Here is a 26,353-nt window from a genome sequence, read left to right on the forward strand (position 1 = left end):
ACCTTTATTGATGTTATTATTGGCTTCTCTTTTGATGAACGCTAATCTTATCTGTAAACAGGTTCGACTGAAAGTACTTCGAACAAGTATGAGTTTAAGACCGTTCCATTAGAGTATGTGTGAAATACCCTAGCAGGTATCATAGGACTGGCTTGGTTTGCAACATCTCGAATCCCTCATGTCGCATGGCGTTACAACTCATGCTGTTTTATTTAACGTTTCGAATCCATCCCGGAGCTGGTTCGCCTAACGCTGGCAGAATGTCACCACATAACGGAACGTCAAAGTTTCCAATCCCTAAGGTCAATCTGTCATTCGCGATGTTGTTTTTACTACTTCTACTGGCAGGCAGGCTTGATTTCATTCAGTCAGTCTGTGCTATCAATCAGCTTAATAAGCATCACCTTTTTTTCTGTCCGCCTGCGTACGGAAAGTTTTGTTCCTCGACTTTTGTGGCTGGGCCGTAAATTGTGTGGTTGATCCAAAAGGCTGCTGGTCAGTTTTCGAGTGTCTTCACTGGTAGGGCTGTTTTCAAAAATTTCCTCTTTGCTGGTTGATGCTGAATGTTGTTCTAAATTTGCATAACCAGGTACAACCAAACAAAACCAATAAAATCTGAAGGGAAACGACAAATGCCCATTGAGAAGGAGGCAGAAAAAAGGAAAACCAGAAAAAAATCGTCGCATATGTACATAACTTTCCTTTATGTGCAGGGCTCGCGTAGTTTTGAAAGGGAAAATGCCATGAAATATAGCAGGAATGATATTTGATTGGCTTTTTGGTTACGGCAAGTGTATTATACAACGCGTTGTTGGTTTGATTTAATTAAAACAAAAGTCGGGTGAGATATCATCAGCGCGCCAATTCACGAGGTGAGGTGACCGACCACAGATCTCGAAACAGCGATAATTGTAGCGATAAGTGAATGAAAATAAAAACGGGACAGTGCAAAACGGGTCACCATCATCTCTGATCTCGAGCTCGAAGTCCATCCATTAAAAAATAGAAGCTGTGCAAAACCAACAACAGTGAAAAAAGAGGCCAATAAATCCAGTGGAAACGAGTGCCAATTTCTGAGTTCTCAAACTACAATAGGATGTGCTTCTATCTGAAGATTTATTAATAGTTTTCCAATGCCATCCGGATAATTTGGCTTCGGATTTGATGACACACTTGGAACGAATTTTTGTTCTCCGACAAGCTCCATAAGATGGGTAATAGTGTAATATTGTCACACGCGATGGTTGGAAATCTTCGTTCCTAAAAATACTAACCGTACAAGTATCTGAAAATCATCAGATAAAATTTTCGAAAAAAAAATCCAAACATAAAACATAACACCAACTCCATCCATGCTCATCAGGATGGTTTACTCGTCCTGCCGCAATATGACTCGGGCCAAAAACTTTGCCCTGGTTGTGCTCTTCCTCGTGGTAGCGGGGATTTTGATCTTCAACCGCACGTCTGCATCCTCAGGTAAATGATAGCAAATAAAGATTTTTTATGATGGTTTTTATTGAGGTCTTTGAAGCCAAAAGTGCATGAAAGTTACTTTAAAGATAATAAGCTCTAAAGTTGTTGTGCTGCGCGATTTTCAATACATTTTTTCGAAAAGTGTTAGTTTTTGATCGAACAAAAATGCAAATATATGTAGAGTTATTTTCTAAAAATCTGACAACTTCACCAAATATAGTTTGTAATATGAAGAATCGTTAACTCAAAATTGATCATATTAGCACTTAAATACCTCTTTTGTTCGACAATCTCTTTCTATTTGTTGATGCTCACTAAACTCAAGGTTTACATGAAGAAATTTTAACAATTAAATCAATGTTTTCAAATAACGTTTCCCATTGAACTGAAAGTAAGAGCCATCATTTTTTTTATAAGAAAAAAATGCGCCGAGGGTCTTCAAATTTTCTCCGAAAATTTAAATCTAGATGATTTTTGCGACTTAAATAAAAACATGATTTACTACAGATAAGTGATGCAAACTGCAAATAATGCACTGATGGATCTCGATCATTATTGGTTTACCTAATTGCAGTGTATTACATATTATAACAAAGCCCCTTGAATTGTTTACTATAATTTGAATCTTAAATGTTGCCAGTTTGTCATTGTTTTGTTTTAAAACCATTTGTGAAGATTTGGAGGGAAAAATTGTAATGTTAAATAAAATAAGAATAAACTGACATTTTTAAGTTGGTTGTCGACAAGATAACATCTTATCTTAATCCTATCCGAAGGTCTGACCAAACATTTTGGTGCCGTGACCAGGATGGGAATGCTTTCGCCAGGAGCCTATCGCTCCTGATCAGCGATAAGCTATCCCGTCGAACCGCCCTGGACCCATCCAAGTTACCCTAGACGAATTCGACTCACCCCAGGCCAAAGCGAGTGACCATATACCCACCAGAGTGACCCTATACCCATCCGAGTGATCCTAATTCCAATTGAATTTATTAAACCGCCCACGGCAGAATTGCATCGTTCGAACCCAGATCTAGTAAGCGTCGAGCCAAGCCACCCTGTTATCCCAGTTGTATTGACCCGTTCCCGATCTACTATTCGACCCAGATGGAGAGTACTGGTGCCAATACAAGCCATCTAGGTTCCTGCCGTACTGGCTACCGGCCAGTACTAACTCTCGATAGAACTTTGGAGGTCCCATCGAGAGTGATCGCGCCGATAGCTGATCCCTGTGGCTCTTGGCTCCCGGATCAGTGAGTCACAAATATTCCACAGACTTATGTCCTAGCCGATGAATGAAAACCACCAGTCCCAAAGTTTGTGGAATTCAGATGCTCGCAACTAATCTTCCTGTACCTACCAGTTTCTGAAAGTCCGAGCATTCGTGAGCCAGTCGAAAAATCCTACCGAGCGCCTGCAGCTGTTTAATGCCATCAACCGTAAGCCATCATACGTAACAATAGACTAGTCTACTAAAGATTGCGCCCAAGTGAACTTGAAAACAAAACAATCTAGGGCTACCATAGTTTAAACAGTTGTTTAAGGTGGCCGGTATGATGGATCTCGATCATTATTGGTTACCCTAATTGCAGTGTATTACATATTATAACAAAGCCCCTTGAATTGTTTACTATAATTTGAATCTTAAATGTTGCCAGTTTGTCATTGTTTTGTTTTAAAACCATTTGTGAAGATTTGGAGGGAAAAATTGTAATGTTAAATAAAATAAGAATAAACTGCCTTTTTTTAAGTTGGTTGTCGACAAGATAACATCTTATCTTAATCCTATCCGAAGGTCTGACCAAACATGCACATTTAAGTACTTTTTTAGCTTATAACGAGTTTTCGTGTAGATTTTTACTACAAAACATTGTTTTGTTTCATAAGCTGATACAATTTCAATGTCCGTTGAAAAATGATAAAGCTATGTGCATTTGTAAAATAGTTTAATTATTTTAATTTATAATTTAAATTCTGATATATCTTTAATGAAAAAATCTTTGGTTTTAAAGTCACATAGAGTGAGTTACCGTACTTTGAACCTACTTTGGTTCTAAAATGCCAAAAATTGTAATTTATTCATTTCACTGGCATAGATTTAAGATGCTGTTGTGCAAACAAGAAAATTTGAATCTTCTGTTAAGCTATCATACCGCTATTTCTGATATATAAAAATGGAGACGTTTTCTTTGTAACACCATCACGTATAAACGGACGGTCGGAGTGAAGTGAAATTTGGTATCCGAAGGTTTTTCGGGTAAAGATGGTTGGAATATAGGTTTCGATATTCTCACGTATTATAAAAGTGGGGCTCCCATACAAAATCAACTTAAAGTGGGACAAAACTCGATCAATTTTATGACGATTTTTATGAAAATTTATTCACGAGGACAAAGAAGTTAAAAACGTACAGATGAAGTGAAACATTTTCCAACGATTTATTAAGTAAAAAGTAAAACGAAGTATAACGAATTCGGCTGGTTTGAATAAAAAGTAACTTTCATAGAATCCTAGACGTTTTCAAAAATGTACTGTCACGTCAGTGGTAAAACAGAACGCTTAAATAAGTGTAAAGCATTTTTAGAAATAAGATTGAATAAGAAAAAAATCACGTTATTCAACTATCTGATCCAAAGTTTCAAGGGAAGCCATCATCACTGTGATAAATTTGAACTGTTTTATATATTTTTCAAAAAATAAAGGAAAATCTCTAGAAAATTTGGAATATTTTTAAAGGGTTAGAAAGTAGAAAACATTGACCATGGCATTCCACTTTTAGATCCAATGTTATCAAAACATTTGTTTCATTGCGAAAATTCATAAGGGTATAATTATGAGCCAATGTTGAACATTTTAATCTTTCTTTGTCAACTTAAAGAAAATAAGGCACAAAAATGAGCACGAAAAAGTTGTCATTATTGCGCTGCTTGTAAAACTGACTGGGTTCGAAAATATAAGAAATTAAAAATTCATAAGGAGTATTTAAGTGTTCATTATGATCTTTCACAAGAAAATGAATATTTAATCTATGTTAAGGGATTTTTCGAAAATCGAACGTTTTTTTCGATATTTTAGTATCTAGTTTCAGTACTAAAGCAGGAACAGTAGGTTCAAAATTGAAAATTTTAGTTATCCACACCTTTGTAAAGATATCAAAAAACGGCGGAACAAAAGTTCAAAATTATCGTTCAAATTTGCAGATGAGATCTTCAACTATAAAAAGATTTGATGAAAACACAAAACTCCTGTCCATTTGTGAGAAAAACATGGATTTATTAAAACCATCGCTTAAAGAAGGTTTACCAGATGTTTTCAAAAAAAAAAAAAACTGGACATTTCTTGATAAGAAGCGGGACATTGCCAAAATAAGGGGAACATTTTAAAAACTTATTTTCTTGATGATTATTCCTATACATATGTATATGTTCCTTCAGCTAAAATAGTTCATAGAAAGTAATAAAATATGGATAAATGAAATTGGTTTTTGAAATTGAATTCTCAAGGAAAACTTTCATCTTTGTATACTGCGAACACTTGAGTCGAAAATGTTATAACGCAGAGAAAGTATATTTTTAACAGCCGTTTTTCATCATCTGCCAAATTTATTTAATTTAACTCGTCCAATCATTCATTGTTTGATTCAAGGGATTTTGATAGGACTCCGGAGAAACATCTGGTGCCATCATTCTTTGGAAGCAACTTAAAGAATATTTTCTTCAATCGAAAAATATTAACATAGCTAGAACAAGCTCAAAGAATGCTTAACTGAACCAGATTGTTATGGTGATGCTAAGATAAGCTAGCCAAATTGTCCGGTTTAACCCGGACTTGCCCGGATATTTGACACAAAACTTAGGAAAAGTTCGGTCCGGCTCGGTTGCCCGGATTTCGTAAAAAAAAACCTGGATTTGGCACAAATTTATTCATTTTGATCCCAAAACTGAAGAAAAAAAACTTAAATTGAGTTATTAAAAATATTTGTTTCATTTTTGCGTCAAAAAATGACTTTATTTTAGTAAATTTAATCTAAACAATCACGAACAATTTTTAAGGGATCCTAAAATACGATTTAAAATCTGCTCATGTGTTTTGATGTACAAATTTATTTTCAAAGGTATTCCTTTTGATTTTTAATTGAATAATTCCGTGGTTTTTAGCCAATTTGCCCGGATTTTTAGTAGAACATTTTGTAATCTGATGCCCAGATTTGGCTATGTTATTAGATAAATGGACCGAATTCGCCCAGTCCGGATATGTCTGGTACATACTCTGGCAACCTTAAATGCTAAGACCCAAACGAGTTTTAATTCTTGTCTTTATAAACTTTGAAATTTTGAGACAAAAAACCATAAAAAAACATATTTGAATGATTTTTTATGTTGAACCAATGAAGTTTAATTGAGGCTAAATTTAGGTTTTTCCAGTATAAGTCAGTGAAACTTCATAAAAGTTTTACCTATTTTATTTTTAGAGCCTTATCGGTGAATGTCTTCTAATTTAAGTAAGAACATTTCAAATTTTCAAAATCATAAATTGATAAAAGAATATTATAAAAAAAATGACTTGTGTTTAAAAAGATAAAGGAGAGATACAAGTGTGATTTTTGAAAAGTAAAGATTATTATTCAAAAATTGATCCTGAAAGAATTTCGAATCCAAATATTTACGAACATATTTTTTATTTATTTAATCATTGGAATTTCAACATTTATGGAACGGCCGTAGGAACGGAGGGGGGAGGGGGGGGTTGTGATTGGGAGATGAATCCCTTCCCCTTCATGAAGCTTCATGAACGTCTCAGGAGATGTTCTACTGAAAATTTTTTATCAGACTAATAATATTGATTCAAAACAAAGTTAATCGCTTCAAAAACTCTTCTCAAGAAAGAATTTTGATACAGATTTTCATAGTTTTTTCGCAAAAAGGAAAACATCGACTTAAACCCAATGATTAAAGACTAGAACCATTAACTATAGATGTTTTTTCTGATTTCAAATGTACTTAACGCATTTTATTCCATTCAAATTTCCAAATTATGTATTTTTTACCTAACTAAGAACACTTAAATTAACTTAACACTAATTTCGAATCATTATTTGGACACTAATATGAGTTTAATTAATTTGCAAATAAATAACTAGGGGAAGGTAAAGCGTTAGAGTTAATAATTTCAATGTTAATTTACGACTGGTTTTATGTTCTTCTTGGGATGTTGGCTTTTCGGTTTAATAAAATAAATGTTAACAAAATTTTTACACTTTCAACACTACATAGAAAAGCTTACAATCAAAGAACAATTAAAAAATAGAAGTTGATTTGAAATCTCAATTTGATCTGAAATAAAAATTTTAAATTCAGAAAAAATATAAAAACCAACAATAAAATTATATATCATCTTTTAGATTCAAATTCACACCCTTGTTCAGATGAAAATCACAAATTCATAAACACGATGCAAATGGATAATTTTCATTCAGAACTGGGAACTAAATTAGTATGTCTTATTCAAAATATTTTGAAATTCAACCAGTGATTCAATTTAAAATCAAATTAACTTCCTTTGATGTCAACGACATAAAATATTCAAAACCAAAATATTGCCTTTCTCAGATTCTTATTGAATTTTGCATTCGATTCACATTAATATTAAATTATCCGATGTATTCAGATTTCAGATTTATAATCGAGAATTGGAATAACATTTGTATTGAAATCAGATACAGCATTTGGAATTGAAGTTGAAATTTAGAAACCTCAATAAACTTTTAACTCGTATTGGATACTCGTAGCTCTGGATAAAAGATTTAATTTGGAAATTTAAAAAATCGAAGCTCGAAAAGTTGGAGAACGGTTGGCATGGACCGAGTAAATTGGAAGAATATTGTTCATCAGGTTATGTCGTTAGAAGGAACATCAAATAAATCAAACTAAATGTAGCTCGAGATAAAATATTTATGTTGAGAATTAAGAAAACAAATTTTAAACGAGATATTTTGCTTTTAACATTTTATTTAAATAAAAAAAAGCATTTTAAAACAGGTTTAAGCCAAATCCAATGCCAAAACCGCAGCTTCTTGTCCAGATTAAGTTGTAAGAACTTGTACAACATTTTCCATTCTAACTAATAAAAATAAACCGTCAACTGGGGCAACATGCAACACTTTTCAACTTCAATGGCTTCTAAAATCTTAATGCTTACAGATAATCATACCTCTTGTACATCAAAAGTTTTGAGGTTGATGGAACACCAAACTGACGTAGTCAGAAAAATTATTGATTTTACCAGTTATTTTTAAATTTAAAAAAACGTGCGATTTTCACCCTACTAAGAAAAAGGGGCAAGTTGCAACAAACCCTGTAATTCATGAAAAATCAAATGAAATGTAAAATTTTTGATACATTTGTGATGTCATAACGCATTTGTAGTTATTTTTTGTTTTGTTCGAATTAAATTTTATATGTTTTCTGTCAAAAATGTTTTATAAAAAAGTGTTAATCTGCTGCATACATCTAGGGGTAAAAAATACTACAAATTATTCTATTATCTTAAATCATGTAAATATATCTTAGGATGTATGAAATTTTAATGTTAACAAACACATAATGCAAAACAATCATATCCCAGCCTATGGAAACGCGATTTATAAGATTTAGTTCTGACATGCATTTTGTTGCATTTTGCCCCAGTCAGCTAACTGAATTATAAAAATATTTATTTGAAAAAAATTGGTGATTGTTCATAAAATATTTATACACCAACAGTGTTGGTATTGGACAGTGAAAGCAATATAAAATTTGAAGGTGATATCATTAAGCCAATTTGTCAAACGAGGTGAAGTTTTTTACGGCATCGAAAAATGTAAAAATTTGAACATCTATGGCTCGATTTTTTAATTTTTTAATGAGAATCAAAAACTTTAAAAAATTCTTTCACGATGTTAAAAACTATGTCATCATAAAATTGTTATCATTCAATGATAACTTTATTACAGTATATTGAAATGAAAATTGAACGAGTGGCGTGGTATACAAATGTTGCATCTAACCCTGCTTTTGCATGATGCCCCGTTTGACGGTATAAATCATATCTGAAAATCAAAACCATTTCTAGAGATCTATTGTCCACCATTTTTGATTGAAAAAAATTGGCTGTTGCAAAGTCTAAATCGGGATTTATCATAAAGCAATAAGTAATTTTAACATGACAATTTCCGATTCCGTTTCGAACTTCATATTTGCAGCGTTAATAGTAAATAATCATTCTAGATTCTAAGAATTTGCTTATTGCACATTCGCACAAATTAAATATCAGTGTGTTCACTCTCCTTAAAGTTCTAAACATTCTTGTTTAAGATATGGTTGTGCTTTTTTTTTAATCGATTATAGTCGCTTTAACATCTTTTTGTCATTCGCGACTTATATCAACGATGCAGTTGGCGGACAGTCATTGAAAAACTTATCCGGCACAACTTGATGTGATCGATGTTTACTCTTGGGCTCGAACTCACGAACATCGCCTCAAGAAGCAACAGACTTTCCAAATGAGCTTTATCACAAGCCCTATTTGGTTGTGAATTTAAACGTTTTCAAAGAAATTTTGAAGATTTTTTTTGGAAAGTTTAGATTTATAATAAGAAAAACTCCCTAAGTAAAAAACAATTAATAGTACACCATCGAATAATCGAACACCGTAAATTATATTTGTGTGTTGCAGTAGGTTTTGCAGTAGCCGGAAAAAAGACCTTACCCAGTATGACTTATTGGCTTAATGATATCACCTTAAAACTTTAACAATGATTCACTTTCTAAATCTCGTTTCCATATGCTGAAGTATGATTGTTTTGCATCACGCGTTTGTTAATTTCAAAATTTCATCCATCTAAACATTAATTTTTATTATTTCAGCTACCTACCTAGTAAAAACTTTTGTAATATTTTGCACCCCTAAATGTATGCAGCACTCCTACGCTTTTTCTTTAAAAACATTTTTGACAAAAAATGTAAAATTGAAATTGAACAGTACCAAAAATTACTGCCATTGGTACTTAATGCGTTATTTTTTTTATGTTATATTTATGACACTTTACCACTTTATGCGTTATGACATCACAAATATATCGAAAAAATATGAAATTTCATAAGAATAACTGATTTTGTGAAATAGAAGAATCGATAGATAATTGTTGAAGATGAAATTCCAGTAGTTTTTGAATTATTGATAAAATAAAGATTTTTCCACGTCCATTCTCACGTGAAGTGTACGTGGGCCTTTAGACGACAAGTTGCGGCCGAAATACATTATTTGAAACGCAATAACTTTTTTGTTTCAAGTCCGGATTTTAGATTCAAAAACGTTTTTACCAGTTGACCAGACGTTTCGAACTCTGGCTTTCGCTCCTTTTCAGTGGACACTAAAATAATATTTTTAACACTGTTATTATGACAATCTTTAAAATAAACTTTCAATGTACTGGCCTTTGTCTATCCTTATTTGATTCGGGACATTTTGTTTTGATTTTCGTTTACATTTGTGTGTTAGTGTTTGTGATAATTTTTCTAATTATGTTACGTTTTCACGAAGCAAAAGCCCTGCTCACATTAGGTGGTATGAAAAACCCCTAGCAATTGCTTTTGCTAAACTAAATCGAGCAGTCGAGCAGTCGCAGAAAGCAATTGCTTCGGTTGATATGAATAAAGTTTTTTCTGACAGCTGTTTTCTCAGTCAGGAGCTTTTACTTTTAGAACAAGCTAGTTCGGTATGAATAAAGCCCAAATCTGAAGCAATCGCTCGAGAAATCTCCTAGCAATTACTTTATTTTCTAAGCATGCTTGGTAGCAGAATTTTCCAATAAACAAATTCTTCAACAACGTCATGAATTTATAAAATTAGCAATATTACACTTCAATACAATTTAAAAAGGCATTTTCAACATAGATAAAGAACAGTCGAAGTGATAACCCAACTTTTTTCATATTCCTGTTGTTGTATGAAATGATTCGTCTAAGATGAAACAAAACAAATCAATTAGTAAATATTTCAAATTAAAAAAATCCGGCTACAGTGGAAGAAGTCCCAATCGGCTTGAAGTTGGAAGAAAGTTGTAATAATTTTAAACATAATTCAGATCTCCCAAATTTATATGATTTTTTTATAATTCAAAGATAAAAAAACATCTAAGTTAAGATGCGCGCCTATTGCCTATTTTTTTATATATCGGATTATCCCGATCCGAAAACGTGTGGGAGAGCTTATGATAAATGTTAAAAAGCTAGGCCAATTTTTGTTTGACAATATTCAATTTTCTTTAAACATCAACATGCGAGCATGTATTGACTTAAATTTTTCCAATCGTTCTTACACCCACCACCCACACCGTCGATTTCATGGCTATTTTAGCCGTACTTTTCAATTTTTTGATACTCTTCTTTCATTTTACTTTAGAAAATTTCAGATTCTGCTGGTTGGATAGCTCTTTTTTTCGAAGCAAAAGCTATGTTCTAAGACTTTAGTACACATCTGCTAAGCAAACGTTTATTCATACCAAACTAAGCAAATGCTTTGGGCTTTTGCTTTGCTTGATTTCGAGCAAAGTAAAAGCTACCGAAGCAATTGCTAAATCTTATTCATACCACTAATTATCACCAATTATTATTCAATTTCTTCTACCTAGAGCGCTCTAACTTTGATTTTTCCACCTATAATACTTTTATTTCTGTCTAAACATTAGTCTACCTTGAACTTCATAATTCGCCAAAATGAAAAAAATTAAATAAGAATAATTTTTTAATATCCGAGTCGTAATCTGTCTTGAAAAAACAGGAGTTTATTTGCCTCTTAACTACATTGTTGAATATTACACTACGGTTCGTAAAATTATTCAAAAATGTAAACCTTACTGTTATAAAAAGATAACCATTAGACTAGTTCACTTTTCGGCTTTTTTCGCTGATCACAACGCCACTAACAGGGTTTGATCCTCATTCATTTTCAAGAACTCTGGCCGAATTTGAGCTCATTCGAGTAAGTTTCCAGCGTGCGCTAGAAGTTTTATTGAAAAAAGTCCATTTTTCTGGAAAATTTCCGTAGATGTGTTCTAGCAAGCTGTTGTTAATATAAAATGATAATTTTATAGTGCTCGGTGATTGGTATGACAAGCATTCGTATGGACCTGTTTTAGATAATTGACTAAATCAAACCGAAAAAATTTAAAAATTCATAAACTACCAACTTTTACAGAAAATTTACTTACAAGTTAAAAACTTAAAATCAGTAGTAAATAGAAAAAAAATATTTTCAATATAAACTTTTCATAAAAAGATAGCCTTATTTATAACCTTTAATTTGATGTATAACACTTAATTATCGCAACAGTACAAGCAAAGATATTCAAACATTCACATCAAATTCTTTGAATCATATTGGTGTCTCCATTCAAGTTTTAGTATCATGCAACCTGCAAAACGTGGCATCAAGAGGACTAGCTTACAACTTGATCAAAGCGCGGGCTTTTTTTTAACTCCTGGCCCCGTCATGGTGAACTTGAATGAATCAAATATCCTTTCTTGTGCACAAGTTGGTGTGGAGCAAACTTGAATGAAAAATATTTTATCAAATCAAATTTGTGGCATAGATATTTGAATAACTTTGCCAGCACTCTGGCGATCATTAAGTGTTATACATCAAATTGAAGGTTATAAATAAGGCTATCTTTTTATGAAAAGTTTATATCGAAAATATTTTTTTTCTATTTACTACTGATTTTAAGCTCTCAACTTGTAAGTCAATTTTCTGTAAAAGTTGGTAATTTATGAATTTTTAAATTTTTTCGGTTTGATTTAGTCAATTATCTAAAACAGGTCCATACGAATGCTTGTCATACCAATCACCGAGCACTAAAAAATTATCATTTTATATTAACAACAGCTTACTAGAACACATCTACGGAAATTTTCCAGAAAATTGGATTTTTTTTAATAAAACTCCTAGCGCACGCTGGAAAGTTACTCAAATGAGCTCAAATTTGGCCAGAGTACTTGAAAATGAATGAGGATCAAACCCTGTAAGTGGCGTTGTGATCAGCGAAAAAAGCCAAAAAGTGAACTAGTCTAATAACCACAACTTCTTCAATTTTCAACCGTTTTGATAAATAACCACATGAAAATTTTGTTTTGAATTGAAATTTAAGGTCCATAAATTTTTTTTTTTTAATGTAATCATCAAGTATAAAACAGTCGATGAAACAAAATTTTCATTATAGTGTTGGAAAAATTGCAAAACTGTTTCTTAAAGTATCTGTAACGAAAAAAACAGAACTTCTTTTTACAACTGTAGAATAAAAACGTTTTTTTTTTTGGTACGTACATTCAGCATGAAGTTGTTAAGCATTTTTGAGTGTTTCATCACGTCTCATGTCTTGTTCTCGATGAATACCACGATGTTTTTGTTCTGAATTTACTTTTTTTTAACATAATTTTTAAACTGACCATCAAGTTCAAAATGAGATCGATTCAAAGTGTATTGTTTTCAAATTTCATCAAATGTAAAAGCAATCTAGCATGTGACCGAAACCGTCATATCACGCAAGACCTGCCAACGCACATTATCAGCATCAAAGAACACGAGACACGCGATCCGGTGCAATCGGTTCGTTGTGAACGTCATTATGAACAGGGAACAAAAATAACAGAATCACTCCCGAGTAAAGTGTTTATCGCTCTTACGAAACAACCTCCAATACCGGCAATGATACCCCTAATTGGACCCCGCGAAGATGATTATGGAACCTGATAGTGATCACTGATGTGATTGTTCAAAGTCATATAAATTGTTGCAATCGGAGGATGTTCAAGTTAAGGAGTTTTTATTCGGTTAAATGTTTATTATGGAATCTTATTTCGGATGCCATATAAAGCATGGGTCTTCTTAAATCTGAACGCACTGTTTATTATACCATAGTGCTCCTAGTTGTCGAATCTGGAATGTTTTGAGAGTACTTTGTTTTGGAATGTTTCCTCTATCAGTGTTGAAAATTGTATTACGATTCGTTTTGTTTCAAAAAAATTACACGTGATGGAAGCTGCGAGACGAAAATTAATTTTGGACACCCACGTGAAAACCCGACGTGGTTGGGTTCAAAAATCGCGAAATCGTTAAAAATGGTCAAATCAACCGAGTGTAGCGTTCTCAAACGTTTCCGTGAGATGCATACTATCGATCGGCAGGTTCATACCAAGCGACATAGTGGACCTAAGGATCGGAAACTGCATTTGAAGGTGTTGAGAACTTTTTTTTTCCTTGTAGGTGAGAGCCCACTGCGACCAGTAGTTGATCTATTGTGGTATTTACCCCGCGTTACTATATGCTTTCAGGTTCACCTGCACTGTTGACTGGAGAGACAGTTGATTGCTGACTAAGCATTTTATCAAATATAATATAGTAGGAATATTCCTCACTCCTAAGAAACTTGAAGGACACATGAAACGCGCCTCCATGTGAGGAAAGTTCTTACGAACATGAATAAATGCTATCGAGAAGACCTAAGTTGCCTTAGAATAAATTTAGAAAGCTTCTGGCGAAAACTGTTAAGCTCATTATCACCAAAACTTTGTGTCCCGATCTGACAATTATACTAAATACAACACAAGTATATCTACTATTTTTTCCATAATATCTTTCATGATAAGTAAGTTGACTTCGTTAATAAATTTTATACTCAAAATATGATTTTTATTCATCGGTTCAACATGTTTTGGAGTTTTCAAAAAATCAGATGTGCCTAAATGAAAAGTATTGAAAAGAGCTAATTCTACACGAAGGATTTTTTCCTTCACCAATTTATTCATTTTAGAGAAATGCTGATTTCCATTTACCAAACGTGCTCCAGATAATAATAATAATAATAATAATGATGATGTGGTCATCAATAAATCTCAAATAAAATTTTAGAGAAGATTTTAAGATCAATTGTCTTAGTAAATTGTTGCCTTCTTATGATTTCTTTTATGAAATATTCAGTACTGTCCAAACAGTGAAATTTCCATCAATGATTGTTTCAATTCAAATGACATTAGAATCTCAAATTGTAGATTTATTAGCATACTCCATCAATCGGGACCTTTTTTTCATTCGGCAAAAAACAACACAAATTGAGAACCATAGCAACATACATTGCTACACGAAGAAAAGTTGGAGTAGGCTGAAATTCCTATGTTGAAAATAAAACATAAACATAATTTTCTGCGTGGTCATAGAAATGCAAGATCAAACACGAACTTTTGTAGTTAAGACGCGAACCCACGATTGATGGAAAGAATGTTAAGAGTTTCCTCAGTACCTCAATGCTTGAAATTTCCTTCTAGTAAGAACTTTCTCCTGGAGGTGGTGCTGATATAAATGTCCTTGCTGAAGTATATGAAGCATGCTGAGAGTTACCAATGTTGATTATAATATGTTTGATTTTATCCCAATCGGGCATGATATCAAAGATGTATGATATAACCTTCTTAGGGCTGATATGCAACCATATGTCTTGTGCGCTTATTAACTTTGCCCCAAGTACTCGCTCTCTCCTATTTAGGAGGGCGCAGCAGTTGCATAGAAGATGCTCTGCTGTTTCTTTTTCGAACCCGCAGAACTGACAGTCATCGTTTTGAATTATGTTTATCCTTTTGAGATGCTGTTTTGTTGGACAATGTCCGGTCAAGAGACCTGTGTGAGTACTTCACTCGTGCTTACTTAAAGCTTAGTTCTTTTAGAAATGGGACAGTTACGGATGCCTGTATCTAAAAAACCATTCGTTTAAACGAAATACTTTCTTTGAAAAAAACAAGGTAATGTTATGATCTTTTATGAAAAAATTTGAAAAAAAATATTTACCGTTTTTGGTTAAAGAAATTTCTACTTTATTCTTGGTATCTCCCATTGGCCGGCGCACACTTCTATCAGTCATGGTTTTGATCAGTTTCTCCAACTTATACTTCGTAAAATCTATATTTTAGGTGGCTTCACCCTCCTTCTTCAATTTCTGATACTTTTTGGTCCAATACTTCTCTGGAAACTGGAAACTGGAAGCATTTTAGTGGATACAGTTGTTCCGAAATGAACAAATTTGATTATTTTTGACCACATTTTTTGAACGTTTTTTTTCGGTACCGGTTTTACAGCTAAAGAGCTTTGGAACTATCAAAAAATGGATGTTTGAGATTGGATTTCAATGAGTCATCACTAGGCAACACTATCAGCTTATCGGAGAAAATTGTTTTGGACATCTACCAGCGATCTACCCTTAGTTTTTCGTTTATTGAAAATTAAAAATGCTGGTATGAGACTTGACTTCCTTGATGATCCTTAACCGTTGTTGCCGATCATATGCTTAACTCCAATGCTTGATTTGAACTTTGTGGACATTTTTTACAGTGTTTGCATACTTATCCACCACAAAAACTCAGTAATTCTTTGAATAATCAACGGTTTTTTCAGCTATCAATTTGATAATGACGTTTTTTAAAGGAAACTGTGCAAAATATTTTTTTTTCTTTTTCTCTTGCATCGTACATATCTCAAAAACGCGTAAATTTAAAATTTTGAAAAAAAATAGGTCGAATAGTATTTTTTACAGGCAACAAAATGCTGTCAAAATTTTTAATATCCAATAACTATTTAACGAGCTATAAGCAAATGAAAGTGTCCCATTTCTAAAAGAACTAAGCTTTAGGTTCAACATGTTTTTGGAGAATCGTGCGCTTGGTTCAATGAATCTTTTTGCCTGAGTTGATCCCTCCGCTGTTTTCCAGTTGGAAACGATAGTGGTGCTTTCCCAGTTCTTGAGCTCCATAGTCAGGGCACTTCTCGATACTCCGCAGAAAGGTTCAGGTCCAATCAACAGTCCCTGAGATCCTTCCCTTGCTAGATGGTCTGCTTCTTCGAACGAAGAAGGGGGGAACCCTAGGATGCCGCAGTGGCCTGGTACCCAGAATAAAGATACTCTGTTCCTTATGTCCAGGTTTCTTAGTGCAACAATACACTCCCATATTAGCTTGGAGTAACATGTGAACGTTCTTAGTGCTTGAAGAGCTGCCTGGCTGTCAGAGACTATGCAGATACTTGTGTACCTGTATCCCCTTTTCAAACAGGCTAAAGTGCATTCTAGAATTGCTTGAATTTCGGCTTGGAATACTGTTGGCCAGTTTTCCATAGGAATTGAGATCCTGAGTCTAGGTCCGAAAACCCCTGCCCCAGTTCTATTATCAATTTTTGACCCATCAGTGAAGAATAGGATCGATCTGGGACATAGGTCGGCAACCTGCGGCTCGCGAGCCGCATGCGGCTCTTTGGGCGTAAAGCTGCGGCTCTTCAGCTTGCTGCGCAAATATATTAATTTTTGAATAAAATATCTAAAAAATCGTGCTAAAACGATAATTAAGTTTTAGACCTTACACACAGATTTTCAGACAATAAAATTGACTGAAAATTACCAGCCTTGTCCAGAAGACAATTTTAAAATTACATCCAATTTAGGAAAAGCGGAATGGACCAAACGGCAAAATAGCATTTTTTAAGTATAATTGTAGTTTTTAATGCTTTTCACTGTTTTGAAGCATCAGCATATAGAGATCAAGATTTTATTTATCATTAACCATAAATGCAAAAAATAATTGTTGTTTTAAAACAATAACGGAAATCTGATCACTTGTTTGCAAAACGTGTGAATACTTTTTAATTAATCGAACACAAAAGTTGAGCTGTAGCTTACAGGACAATCAAAGTTTTTCATTTATTTACAAACAAGTAGTTCTTAGATAGCCTCTGTTTTGTTATCAAATAACATAACCATCATAAAATTTTATATTTCAAACACTCGCAGTCACTTTTTGCAAAAAATCTACAAAGTTTACTCAATAAATAACAGGTTAAAAAGTAAAAAGAAACATGGAATCAAATACAAAATTCCAAAACTGAGAATCAAGAATTACAAATTAAAGTTTGAAAGCTTTTCAAACTCGAATCATCATTGAGAATGAATTAAAATTTCAATTCTTTAAAAAAAAAAAACGAACACACACATATAGGATCTCAGTGAAACTTCATGTTTCTTTGAAGAGATCTAATTCTGAAAATCTATTTGAAAACTTACTCACAGGCTTAATACTTGTAATCAATGATTAAATTGATCTTTACACTCCGGAGCAGGTTTTTTATAATGAAATTGTATGTGTTTATTTAAAAAAGTAGTAAATCTTTGAGTCTTTGAACAAACGTAAAATTTCAAATGTGATGCCTGCAGCCAATATTTACCAGAAGCACACAAATTTTTAACGAAGTTTCAGTAACGGACATTTTTTTACTAAGAGTTAGTCACCGTTGTTGTATTTTTATTGATTTATGTTTCGAAACTTTAAAAGTTTCCTTAAACTGATTTTCCCTGTTTGTTTATTATTTGTCACGAATTTTTAATACAGATTTATACTGGTCAAACCACAGATTTTTTCCAGTAATCTAAATGTTATCAAGCATTGGTGAATAATCTACAATTAATTGAATTTCAATATTGAAGAATCACATGTGACATAAAATAAAATTTTTGGAATTTCCGGATGCATAACATTCTGAAGAAACTCTCGCTTGATGTCATGAATTTCGAGAATTTTACTTTGACAGAAGCAGAATTTTTGAAGATTAAAATTTTTGGCTACATAAATTTTAGTTTAATTTAACCTCATATTTTGGATTTTGGAAAAGATTACCTAAATTGGAGAATATTATAAAAAGCTTGATAATTTTAAGATTTTTTTTTCCTTTACTTTGTTGTTTTTCTTTGCCAAAGAAATTATAAATATTCTGTTCATTTTAATATGTTCAAATCTTTCACTTTAATACCCTGCAAAGCATTCATTTTAGCTTGATATGGATTTTTGATATTTAATATTTGACTTGATATTTGCCAACGCATTAGAGTTGATATAAAATCAAACAATCAAACCATGTGAGAAGAATTGACAATCCAGAAGAGAATCCATGTACTCAATGTAATCAGAAACAGAAAAAATTAACTGGTTTTAAAGTAGTATCGTAAAATTACTGTTAATTTAACATCAATTTATTTTGTTTCTTTTTACTTAAAACAAAAACAACAAATCTTTAATGAGGCTCTTTAAACCTCTGAAATTTTGAAAATTTGAAGATTTTGGCTCTTCTGCCTCAAAAGGTTGCCGACCACTGATCTGGGAGGAACCGCAGGTCCACCTGACTCCCACACGTCCCTATCATTGATAGTTACATTGTATGGTATGTCTAGGTTAAAAATGGGCTCCATCCAGTCATCATTTTTCACAATGAGTGAGTTTAATTTAAATTTCTTTAGGATTTTGAGGTGTCCTGTAAGATCTCCTTAATAGAGCGTTTTGTGTTTGGAGAGTCTCAAGGCACTGCGTTCCGCCTCTAACTCAACGAATGGATATAGAGGCAGAATATTTAGAAGTGAGTTTAGAGCCTCATTCGGTGTGCTTCGCTTTGCGCCAGTTATAGCTAGCGTTGCTAGTCTTTGAAGCTTTGCTAGTTTTTTCTGGACTGTAATTTGCATAGTTTTGGTCCACCATACTAAGGAGGCATAAGAGATTTTGGGTCTTATTATAGCTGTAAATATCCAGTAGATAATTTTCGGCTGTAGTCCCCATTTTTTCCCTACTCCTTTGAGGCAGACCCATAGAGCTGTTGTAGCCTTAGCGATTACATGCTCTATCTGTGGGTTCCATGATAGCTTTGAGTCTAGTACTATGCCTAAATATTTCACTTGTGATTCGAGGTTTAACACTTCCCCATCTAATGTTAGAGGTTTTAGTGTAATTTTTCGTCTCGTAGTGAAGGCTATCACGGTAGTTTTGGAAGGGTTCCCTCTTCCCTGCACCAAAATAGTGCGTAGTTGAGTACAGTTTGCATTCTATTAGACAACACATTCTCATGTTTTCCCCGAACTATAATACAAAGTCGTCTGCAAAGCCAATAACTTCGAATCCCATGGATACAAGTTTGTTTAGGATGTCGTCCACTATCAAGGACCACAACAACGGTGATAGAACCCCGCCTTGGGGACATCCCTTCGTTGGTGTGGCTTTGATTGTAAGCCCTCCCAAGCTTGCATAAATGGGTCTGTTTATTAGCATGGCACTAGTCCAGTTAACAATTTCCGAGTGGCACCCTAGTCTTTTCATAGCTGTTTTGATTGAAATGTGAGATGCGTTGTCGAATGCCCCTTCAATGTCTAAAAAAGAAGCGAGTGCTATTTCTTTTGCCTCTAGAGTATTTTCTAGTTTTTGTGTAAGAGTATGTAAGGCCGTATCCGTGGATATACCTTTTTTGTAAGCAAATTGCAAGTTGTTTAGCTTACTTAAGCTAAGATACTGCGATTTAATATTCTCAACAAGTATCTTCTCCATTATTTTAAAAATAATGAATGTTAGATTGATAGGTCTGAATGCCTTAGGTTGAGTTTTATCTTTTTTCCCTGGTTTCGGGATAAAGATCACGCGCACCTTCTTCCACTGAGTTGGAATATGACAGAGGGTCATACTGGCGACGAACATCCCTACCAAGGCAGGTGTTACCATTTGGTTTGCTTGCTGTATTTGGATTGGTATAATTCCATCTTCACTAGCAGCTTTAAATGGCTCGAATGTACTTATCGCCCAGTCAACCATTGACGGTGTAAAGATTGCGGGCGATTTGCAGAGAGCTTCCTCGCGTCTGACATTTCGTCTGGGTCTTTCAGTCGGAGTGTATATAATCTCTATCCCTTCGATGGATCCTGGGAAATGCGTAATTAGTAGTAATTGAAGTTTTTCTTCTGGGTCTGTAGTGAACTCCCCATTGTTTTTCTTCAATTGACCCAGTCCATTTGAGTGTTCTTTAGATAGAACTTTCTGGAGTCTGGCAGCTTCGGGTGTAGTTTGCACGGTTTCACACATGTGCTTCCAACTACTCCTCTTAGCTTTTCTAATGTTTTTATTGTACTCTGTAAGGGATTTACGATAATCATCCCAGTTTGAGTTAGCTTTTGCATTGTTGAAAAGTTTTCTTGTTTTTTTCCTCAACTTTTCTAGTAGTCTGTTCCACCAAGGAACTTTCCTGTTTGAAACACGTTCCTTGAGTGGGCAGCTGGCTTCGAAAGCGTATATGATTTTATTTGTGAAACTGGTTGAAGCTTCCTCTAACTGTTTTGTTGTTCGTATTTTCGTTTCCAACAAAGGATTGCAAGCTTCAAGTGTGTGTTTGTAAAGACTCCAGTTGGTGTTCCTGGGATCTCTATAAACGTCCTTGATTATAACCCCTCCTACTATATCAAATGAGATATGTCTGTGATCAGACAGTGGTTCTTCATCCGATACCTCCCAGTTTTCAATTTCAACAGAGAGAACAGTTGACAACTTAGTTTCAATATTATCCAATTTTGTTCTAGAAAACAAAGTTAAGTCAAGGTTTACAAAAAGCTGTAAAAAGTAGGAGAGAATGAGAATACTTGATCTCTGGGGATACTTGATTCCTCAGCTATATCTCGAAACTGGAATGTCTTGCATAGATAAAATGTCTAGAAAAAAAATTGCCAAATAGAACAAAACATCAGATCTGTTATCTCAAAAAATTAAAAAAAAATATTTGTGAGTTACTACACTTTGTTTGAAAAACCTAACAAAATCTAACTTTAAGATCTTTTTTATCATTTGAAAATGTTTCCCACATGAAAAATTTACAATCCAATATGTTCATCGTTAGAGTATAATATGAACTTCTCAATACCATATTTTCAAAGCAATAGTAAACTCTCAATTTTTTTAAGAAAAAGTTTTCCAAAATGCATGTTATGGGCTCTCTTGATCCCTCGAGTACAAAAGGTAAATATTTTATTCTGAATGGACGTTGATCATTGCTAAGCAAGAAATTATTAATATTTATCCAGTAATTAATATTTATACATTTTTTTATTATAAGGACTCAGAAGAAAATGCAAAAAACGGAGATCTGCAAAATTTTACCAAAAAGATATGATGAAAATAAGAAGAAGGGATCAAGTATCCCCATTCTCCCCGAATGTTTCGGGTACCAGCATGTTATGAGTGCCTATCAATGAAGATTTTCAAGTTTCATGTTGAATATTAATTATAAATGTGTAAAATAAATAAGGTACACCGGGGTAAGTGTGGACGATGGCTATTAAATCAATACTGTGCACTATTTTTTCAAACTTTTAATGCAGAATGTTCAATTTACTTGTAATATATCCAATAACTGTGAAAAAGTTACGATTCAGACAGTAGCGGATGATTACAGCGACTTTTTTGAATTTTCTATTTTCAACTACGATGTCGAGTTGATGTGCATCTTTTTCAATTACAAATTTCTCGTAAACTAGATGGCTCTCGATGAAAAACTCTACATTGCAACAATCCTTAAATTCTAAACAACCAGATAGGAAAAGAAACGGCGGTTAAAAATGAAGAAAAAAGAGTCTGTTAACAAAAAACTAAAATTCTGTCTCCAACCCCTTTCTGCGGTAAATGTGGACGGCTTTAAAAAGACTTAATTTTTACTCATTTTTTTTCAATTTTCTGTCCTTCATCCTTCCTGAATTGTATTATTTAGCAATATTTAGCATTCGGATCATAAAAAGTTGGGTAAAGTACTTGTTTGTTCTGTGTTTTTGATAAAATCGGATCTCGTGTGTTGCAACATGAATTACACACAATAGGGGAGAATGAGGATACTTGATCCCTGGGGATACTTGATTCCTTAGCTATATCTCGAAACTTTGATGTCTTACAAAGATCAAATGTTCTAGAAAAATGTGCCAATCGTTAGAAAAAGTCATCGTGAGGTAAGACCAGAAGAAATGCGTTATGTAAAAAATATGTTTCTTGCTAAGAATCGCTTAGATGATCAAGAAAAAAATTTATAGAGATGAATTGTCTTGAAATATTTTAATTGTTTTTATGATCGAAACAAAATAAGAAATATCCCAGATGGTAATGCGTCATAAGTTTATGGTATAAATAAACTCATTAGGTCAACATACGAAATTCTCGCAAATGCAAATCAAATTTCGTGAGTCAACAATGCTATACATTTTGTATATTCGAAGAATTTTCACCAACCTTATCAGAACTCTCAAATGATAAGTTATCCAATCGTATAATAAAATGTATGCACTGTTTTTTTTTTCTGATTCGAAGATATCATCGCTCGGAATTATTACGTCCAATACGACGAATAGATTAAAGCAAACGCTTTACCGGTTTGCATTCCCTCCATACGTACATACATATGTATGTAGCTCTGTAGGTTCCCTATCTCGGAATATGCTTTGGATTGTCCCAAACGGAACTGGCTGGAACGTTCAAATTATTTACAACCATAGAGAGCACATTTGCTTGCGTGCATAATATCGGTGGATAATAAATAACTTGCTCTTCCGGTAAACAAAATAAACGCTGCGCTACGTAGGGGAGAGGAAGGCTATATGCGCATATTAAGGAAAACACTCATTTTCTCCCATATTCCGATAGATAGGAGTCTGAAAACTATATGCACATGAGCGGACATCTGTTTTCTATACGTAAGAGCAATTTTTCTGTTAAAATCTTTTACAGTTTTTGTGAAAATAATTTTATAATAAAAGAAGTCAAAATAGCCGATTTCCGAAACCGGCGGGCTAAATGCGCATATTTATGTTTTAAGCTATATTTCGTTTACACTTGCAATATTTTGAATTTATTTAATTGAAAACGGTAGAAACGGATGTTGAGCATACGTCAAGGCTGAAATTTTGGTGAAATTTTTTACATCATTAGTTCTTTTGCATGAAACATAGTTAAGTATGCCATATGGCCATATTTCATGGTAATATTTTGTTCATATTGTATTTTTACCGGATCAGTATGAAGTTCTTCTTTTTTCGCTGTAAGATCGTGATTTCAGCGTAGATTTAATGTTTAAATGATAGTAAGTAAAAAATTTATAAAAATAATCTATTTTTCTTGATATAGGCATTTAACCTGTCTAGATATGGGCATTCAGAACCTGTCTCTTATTCCAATATCTTATCATCTACAACTTTGCCAAAAGCTTCAATTTGTTGAATTTCCGATTTCCAGATGAATAGGAAAGAAAAACCATTAAAATTTTTGTTCACAGAATCTGTACGCACAATAATTAAAGTTCAATATATTATAACAAAACTAGCAAAAATCTTGTTTGAATTTTTAAATTTTTTCGACTTTATATAACAATTTAATTTTTTCATGCCATGTGTTAAAAGCGTATTAGCCTCAAACTGCACTGATTAGATATGATGAATCTCTAGCCATATCGTCAATCGGCTGTATGCGCATATTACCAAACATGCGCATTTAGGAACACTTCCCCCTACAGCTCGCAATCAAGAATCGTGCGAGATAGCGTTGCGCGTATGTAAAATTGTTTGCGTGGTGCAAGATCAAGCTGGTACTTACCTCTGAACTTGAACTTTGTTTGTCAAGAACTGATCACGATGAACTTGCTTATATCTAGGAACTAACTGTTGATTTGAAGATCTTCTATTTTTTTTTTTTTTTTTTGAAATCTCACTTTGTTGCATAATTATTTCAATCTTTTTCTTTAATTTTCCCCCATTTCTCCCTCAGACGATGAAAGCAACAAAGAATACTCAAGTCCGATTTCGGAAAACGACAGCGTGTCGGTGTGTAATGAAAATTTCAACGACAGCCGCAAACATCTGTACCATCATCAGAGCCAACAGCAGACGGGGGAAAGTGGGTCCTCGGTGAGACCGCTTCCGGCTCCGGAACCGGAACCGATCATCTACTTCGTGACACCGACGTACCCCCGGAGGGAACAGGTGGCGGAAATTACCCGGCTGGGTCAAACACTGATGCACATTCCCTACCTGCATTGGATCGTGGCCGATGATACCGACGTTTGCAACCGGTTCCTGAACGATCTGCTGAAGAATTTCGGTGAGTTTTAAGTATTTCTTCAGTAAGAATTTTCAGATTTGTTAGTTTTATCGTAAATTTATGGTATTCCGAAGGATGTATTCCTTCCAAATTCATTTCACTTTACGGTACTCTAAGTTTTCACTTTAAGAGCACTTTCATTTTAAAAGATCAAGAATTCCTGCTACCTGCCAGAAACAGCGTAATGTGATACAGGCAGGTACTTAAATCTGTTGGTTTAGGGTTTAAAGCTTTGATAACAGATGCTTGCTGGTTGGTGTATGACCGATATTTTCACAAGGCTGTTGAAGACATCTCAATGAGGTTTTCTATCTGCCTGTGCTGTGGTTCAGACAGAAAAGAGATATAAGTTACATAATTAAAACAACATCGTATTGATGTTCACTTACTCAAAGTTGAACTGAGATGAATCATAAAACAAATAGGTATCACTATCGTAGTGAGTCATGAAATGGCTAAACAGCTGATGATGTGAAGCAATTAAGATGCAAAAGAGCAAAAAAAAAAACGAAAAAAAACAAATCTTTTTAGGAAAAAAAGCTGAACCTAAGTTCATCAAAATTGTAGCGTCGATGTGGTCTAGTGGATAGGCTGGCACGAGTATGGTTTTTTATGCCAGGCGTACTGGGTTCGATTCCCAGTATCGGCAAGAAAACTTTTGGGTTCGTATCCCATAAGCTGCCGACAGGTGAGATGTGTTTCATCCATTAATGGTAAGCAAAATTCACATTTATTAATTTGTTTATTAAGAATCTGGTAGATCAAACTTAGTTGATTTGAACATAAAATTAGCTTTTTTAGAAGAGCCTTTATTTCATAAAAAAAACTTATTCTTTTCTAAAATCAAACAAGCCCAATCTTTCAAACAATTTGGAAATTCAATGATTCTAATTTTTGATGGAAATAAATCAAATTTTCGAAAAAAAAGTAAGGGATAACAATCATCAGATTGTCGAATGAAGTTTGCTTGATACATTATTGATTTGATATTACTGATTTTAATATGAAATATGTCTTTAAAAACTGCAATATTCACCACCAACTTAAACAAACAAATGTAGTTTACTCGATTCCCTGTGAATGTGGAAAGGAATACTGTGGTCAAACATCGCAAACACTGGAAAAAACGTATAAAAAAACCATAAAACAAGTCTTAAACAAAACTCCAGGGCCACAGGATTGACACAACATGCTCCTGAGCAAAACCACAAATTTGATTTCGAAAAGGCTTATATTTTAGAGAGAGTGAACCAAGAAGGAAAAAGAAAGACTGCTGAAACATTACATATAAAACTGAAAAAAGGAAATACAGTAAACATAAAACAAGACGCTATCGAGATCTCTAAAACATACAGCTCAATAATCAAAAAACTAAGAGCGACGCCACAGTTCTCAAGAAAGAATTCGAAAACGACGACCTCAAACACGACGACAACAACCGACTGCACGACGTCACCAAGAACGCAAAACGCAAGCTACTAGAAGCGATTCAAAATCTGACTCAAAGTAAGTTAGACAGCCGTTAGGAAAGCACACGGCGAAACAATTGTAAGTGCTTCTAGTGTAGTTAAAAGTGACGGAGAATTGTGTGATTATTCTAACAAAACATTTTTTGTATTATATTATATTTTTGAAATACAGTTTTTCTGAAGATGGCCGAAACAAAACAGTAAGCCGAAACGTAAAGAAGTTGTTTGGATTTGACTTAATTTTCACCGAAAAATATCAACAAAAATCGACAATAACAATTAGCGGTGATCGAAAATCGTCCCCAACATAAAATGTCGAATATTGGTGTCCTCAATGTGTTAATAATATTAAACAATACACCAAGAAAATATAGTATGAAGATGAAGATTTTTCTTTAACAGAAAACATTT

At 33.7% G+C, this 26,353-nt stretch overlaps 1 protein-coding gene across 1 annotated transcript in view; it reads left to right on the forward strand.

The window, feature by feature from the left end:
• Positions 1 to 388: 388 nt before the first annotated feature.
• LOC129747225 (galactosylgalactosylxylosylprotein 3-beta-glucuronosyltransferase S) overlaps positions 389 to 26,353 on the forward strand; it is a 42,389-nt gene continuing 16,424 nt past the window's right edge. The window contains exons 1-3 of the mRNA XM_055741320.1: positions 389 to 519; positions 590 to 1,476; positions 24,141 to 24,473. Of these exons, the coding sequence (XP_055597295.1) occupies positions 1,353 to 1,476; positions 24,141 to 24,473 (457 nt within the window). The 5' untranslated portion in view covers positions 389 to 519; positions 590 to 1,352. The remainder of the gene's footprint in view (positions 520 to 589; positions 1,477 to 24,140; positions 24,474 to 26,353) is intronic.

Source organism: Uranotaenia lowii, chromosome 2 (assembly GCF_029784155.1).
Source record: "Uranotaenia lowii strain MFRU-FL chromosome 2, ASM2978415v1, whole genome shotgun sequence".
Lineage (NCBI taxonomy): Eukaryota > Metazoa > Arthropoda > Insecta > Diptera > Culicidae > Uranotaenia > Uranotaenia lowii.